General features: G+C 29.6%; 1 protein-coding gene across 1 annotated transcript; it reads left to right on the top strand.

Annotated features, from left to right (window-relative positions):
- The first annotated feature begins 1,686 nt into the window (after nucleotides 1-1,686).
- Nucleotides 1,687-2,415, top strand: LOC125838236 (ethylene-responsive transcription factor ERF017-like). Its single transcript, XM_049517313.1, has one exon. The coding sequence runs from the start codon at nucleotides 1,687-1,689 to the stop codon at nucleotides 2,413-2,415; it is 729 nt and encodes a 242-aa protein (XP_049373270.1).
- The last annotated feature ends 3,458 nt before the right edge of the window (nucleotides 2,416-5,873 follow it).

Genomic DNA, 5,873 nt, shown 5'->3' with positions numbered 1-5,873 from the left:
TCTTCCTGTTTGATAAAATAACCATGCCAAAGAAATCATATGTTTTCAACAACCTTTTTACCACATAAATTTGTTATATATCTATTCTATGCTAGGATAGAATTAACATAATTCTCAACTTAAAATTATTTTTAGGTAATTAAGGGTCAGAGGATAAATATAACATCGATCCCCTACTGATAGCCTGGCTAATTAGTTTATAATTTAAAATGGAGAGGTATTGAAAATACCTTAAACTTGGTGCAAATTATTAGTTTCATCTTGGAACTATGATAACCTTAGCTCCACTTCACTAACTAAACTTATATACACCCTTGATGTGCCACATGACTTAGTAAGTAGTTTTAAACTCTTGTAGCAGGACTCTTAATAAAAAGTTGAGAGAAGTATTGAAAACACTCCTAAATTTGGCGAGAATTATTTAGGGATGTATTTCACTCGTGTTACAGGATTGAGGGTATATTTAAGTTTAATCAATCAAGTATTTGGATGTTTTTAAGACTGCCACTAGTTCAAAGATAAAACTAAGAAACTCAAACAGAGTTTAAGGATTAGGGGTGTTCACGGGTCGGTTTGGATCGGTTATTCGTCAAAACCAAAATCAAACCAACTTAATCAGTTTTAAAATTATCAAAACCAAACCAAACCAAATATAATATACATTTATCGATTTGGTGGTTATCGGTTTCGGTTTGGTTTGGTTCGGTTATTAACCATACACAAAAATAAAAGAAACAATTCATTCAAAATGTTAAAAAAGTGACAACAATCAATTCAAAACGAAAAATAGTTAGAATGACTTAAATTATTGAACTTTTGATCACTAAATTTACTATTAATAAAGCTTTAAAATTCACTATATTGGCCTAGAAGGAAGAGACAATAACATTTTCAGTCCTACAAAGAATTGTCATAGACACTCATATACATGAAATCAATAAGATAAATATTTCATCTTGGGCATATTTGCTTTCAATAAGTAAATTATAAAAGAAAATTTTAATGAAAATATGTATAAGATCTTTAAAATTGTTTATAAAAACAATATATTAAGTATGTATATTTATTAAACATATGTATATAATTCATTGGTTCGGTTCGGTTATTTCTTCGATTTTTTCGAATAAAACCATAACCAAACCAAATACTATCGGTTTTCAAAAATCTAAAACCCAACCAAACCAAACCCAAATAAAATCGATTTTCTTTTATCGGTTTGGTTCGATTTTTCGATTTGAATTGGTTTTTATCCAAACCGTGAACACCCCTATTAAGGATATTATCAATACTTTTTTCTTTAATTTAGGAGAAGGTTAATTATTAATGGTTAATAAAGGGGAAATAAATATTAATTGGCCAAATCAAGATGTGACGTCATTAAATAGCTCACAAATTTGGTTTCTCCCACCGAGCCATGAAAGACATATGCACACTCTCTTTACGCTCATTTGGACTTGTAGCTTGAATTTTAAATGTCCACACGCTTCAAGACTTTGGACCAATTTTGACAAATGTCACCGGCCCCCTATACTACCATTTTCATTCCTTCATCAATACATACATATAAATATCTAAACTGTTTTTAATAATTTTCCCTCCAATGGTCTTTTCGATTATAATTATCTCTTTCATCTGCAGTGTCCACTCTCATCATAATAGTAATCTATTACTACCTCTAAATCATCCATGGAACCCAACCCTACTCATGATCAGCCAAAGTTCAAAGGAGTTCGGTTGAGAAAATGGGGGAAATGGGTTTCTGAAGTCAGATTGCCTAACAGCCGCGACAGGATTTGGTTGGGGTCATACGATTCTGCTGAGAAAGCCGCAAGGGCTTTTGATGCTGCACAGTTCTGCCTCCGCGGGCCGAAAGCTAAGTTTAATTTCCCTGATAGTCCGCCGGATATATCCGGTGGACAAAGGCTTTCCCCCGCGGAGATACAGGCTGTAGCAGCTAGATTTGCGAATGATTACTCGCCGTCAGTGGTACAGGAGATACAGCGTGATGGTCATGAGGGCAATATTGGAAATATTAATTCACACGTGATAAATATGGAAAAAGATGAGATTTCGCTATCAACAACTAGTAGTTGTGATGTACCACCACCTATGGTGGTCCAAATGGGCACTAGTACTGTTGCTGAAATGGACTGGGCTTTTTATAATGATATGATGGAAAATTATCCATATAATGCAAGTGGGCCTCCAACTGAATTTTTTTGTGATCCATATTATTCCGGAGCAGGAATAGGAGCAGGAGCAGGAGGAGGAGGAGTACTCGATATTAATTTATCAAGTAATCTCTACTCACCACCACATTTTCCGCAAAGAGCAACTCCTAATTATGACGATGATGATACTGGCAATGGCGGCGATGAACATTATTCTCAACAATCCTTCCTCTGGAACTTTTAACTAAAACTCAATATATACTAGTACTAATTGGTTAATTAACCAGCAGCATATTGGTATATATATATATGCTAGCTGAGTTTTGTCCAATATGGTACGTAGTAATTGTTTCCGGTTTTCTTATAGTAATTCTTTTTGCCGGAAAAAAGATATATAGTATACAGTATATAGTATATATATAAGCCAGCAATGATGGGCAGTTCTACATCAGTAATGTCTTATTAGTGAATGAATAAGTTGTTGTTTTTACTTTAAGAGGGATTTACATATATGATGGTCTTAAGAAGGTTTCATTGATGATGGTCAGAATATATATATATATATAATTAACTACTGATCATTGATCAATGCAAGGTGGTTTATTTTGTCAAGTGTATTTGTCTGTCATTTCTATAAATATATAAATATATACAAGGAGTGTAATTTTTTAATTATTTGTCTTCGTTGCATGCATGGTATATATATATATATATGATGAAGTTGCTTAGTTCATGTACGTATGCATGCAATTTATAATATGTCTTTGTGATTGTTTACGTCGAGAGGAAAGTTAGATTCTTAATTATTCATGGATGGTTTACGTAAATATATCGTCGTGAAAAGACAAGTTAATTGTAGTAAAGAAAACTTGGTTGCTTAATTACTTAACTTATCAATTAGTTTCAATTTGTTTGTCCTATTTTTCTTTGAGTTCAGTTAAAAATGAATGTCTCTTTAATTTCCTTTTGTAGCAACTTTTTAGTTTAAACTTTCTAAATAACATGCTTAAAACCATAACATTAAAAGATATTTTAAGACATTTGATGTAATTTTAATTTTTTTTAAATTTCGTATCAAGTTAAAATAGAATAAACAAATTAAAATGGGGAGTATACGTTATAACGGCTAGGTCAACTTTCTCTCTACATGGAGCTAGAGTAATCAAGTAGTAATAAAGTTTCTGCGGTAAATTAACTCTTCATTAATTTATCAATATTATATATGTAAGAAGTTATAGATTTACTTTGAACTGTTTCTTTACCCAAGAATATCTAAGATCACTATACTATCACTACAACAAAAAACAAAAAGACAGATCGGTAATTAACGGTAACAAATATGCATATTAATAAAATGTCGCTATAAGTTTTAGCTAGAAACATATACAAAGAGTTTAATTGCCTCTAAAAAAAATATATTTAGCAATAATTAAGTTATTGCAATTAATTAATTGATGCTAAATCAATTTTGATGTAATGAACATAATTTTCAAGGCAAATACAACAAAAACATCCCTCCTCGAGCAAATGATTGGCAATGATATGCACGTCTATACTGTTAAGTGTTAAGTAACACCTTAATCTTCTTTTATAGATTTTGGTTTTGCTTTTAACTAGTTTAGAAAAGGTATAAATACCCCTAAACTTGGCGTGATTTATCAAGATATTTATTAAACTAACGATAGTTAAATTACACCCTCACCCCCGCGAACTTGATTATTTATTTGATCGTGTTTACTCCAACACGATCACATCTTAAAAGAGTGGGATACTAATTTTGACATGCCACACACACACCTAACACCTCTAGACGTTTATAATCATGAAAATTCAAATATTATATTTAAATTCTTAAATTGCATGGTCAATTGAAAGAAGACACGTTAAACGACGATATATGGACTTCATGCTGATTATCATAAACTAATTAAAATTTTGTCCTAAAAAGTCAACTAGAAGGAGTCAACAAGAATTAAGGTCAAGAGCATATATTAATAGTAAAAATTAGTGGAACACATTGTATGAACTTGGACATAATTATTAACCTAACACTAAGTTCTATAGTAATTTTCTAAATTAAAAAATTCCGACCAAAGTAACACATGATTTAGTTTTATGAAATATAGAAAATAAACATGTGCTTGAATGACCATATATTATATAGGGGCAAAAGAGAATTTGATAATGTTGTAGAATTGACCACTAATTAGGAAAATAAAAAAACCCGCGCCTGCCGGTGCGGTATTTGACCTTCAACATCGACGGAATAAAACTGAACAACAATCAATTTGGATCTTGCACACGTCAGCTCGTAAAAAACCATACTCGTACTGTCATTTTATAAATTTCGTGTTAAATCAAATTATATCAAATAAATTGAGAAACATAGAGTATTATTATGGTGTAGTTCATTTATTGGACATCAAATTCAAGAAAAAATAAAATACATTCTTTGTCTAGTATTGACTAAACACACTTCTTGAAAAATAATAAATTAGAATGTCAATTTTGTTATATCATTTTTAGAATATAACAAATTCAATGTATCATATATGAAATAATAAATTATTTTTAAATTTTCTAAGCTAAAAATGAACATTAAATTTTAATATAATTTACTGGACGGAGAAAGAATATTTTGAACTTGTGATTTGCTTAATGTCGTACTCCCTGAATCTCATTCTATTTGTCTTTTTATGGTGTGGATGTGACACACCCTGTTTAAAAAAATTAGTTAAATTATTTTAATTTGTTTGTCTTATTTTATAATTAAAAATATTTTTAATTATAATTTTGTTGGATACTTTTTAAATATTTTAAATTGTAAATTATTTTTTTATATAATTTCTAAATATGTAAATTTTATTTTTAAAATATTAAAAGATTTTATAGTTCGAATCCATTAAATTAATTAATTTGATATTTGTATAGTCGACCATCATACTGCAAATCAAGCCAAAAAATAAACATATGGAGTATTGATAAAAGGATCATTATACTACGTTTTTATTTTTTGGTTTTACCAAAACAGTCCCATTTCAACGAGAAAAAATATTTTGAACTTGTGTGTTAGTTTACTGTCGTACTTCCTAGATCTCATGTCCTTTTTAGGGTGTGGATCCCTTCAAAAATAGTTAATTTATTTGATGTGTTTGTTTTGTTATTTGATAATTAAAGATGTTTTTATTAGAATTTTTGTTGAATACTTTCTAAATATTTTAAAATATTATATTATTTTTATATAATTTTTAAATATGTAAGTTATATTTTTAAAATATTAAAAAAATTATACTTTGAATTCACATCTCGTATAGTCATCCTGTAAATCAAGCAAAAAAATAATATATGGAATGTTAATTAAAAATTCATTTTACCACGCGGCACTTTACTTTTGTCTTAAAAAAACACTCCTAATTCAACGATATACTACACTCCTTAAAAAGGGAAAAAAAAAAGAATGAATAACCTTCTGAAAAGTTGTTGTCATAATTTATTATAGCAAGACTAAGTTGGGAAAAATACTTTTCTTAATTTTGAGAACGACACATCTTGTACTATTGTTTAATTGGCTAGAAAACGACTTAAAAAGGACAGGGGGTTGGGGCGGCGGGGGGGGGGGGGTGATATTTATATGTAGCAATAAGAATTTTGAAAGGTCTGAAATATGTATATAACAAATTAGCAATCATGTGATTACAAAAA

The sequence above is a fragment of the Solanum verrucosum genome, unplaced genomic scaffold (genome assembly GCF_900185275.1).
Source record: "Solanum verrucosum unplaced genomic scaffold, falcon-dt-bn FXZP01000079.1, whole genome shotgun sequence".
Taxonomy (NCBI): domain Eukaryota; kingdom Viridiplantae; phylum Streptophyta; class Magnoliopsida; order Solanales; family Solanaceae; genus Solanum; species Solanum verrucosum.
This window is presented reverse-complemented; position numbering and strand designations above follow the sequence as displayed.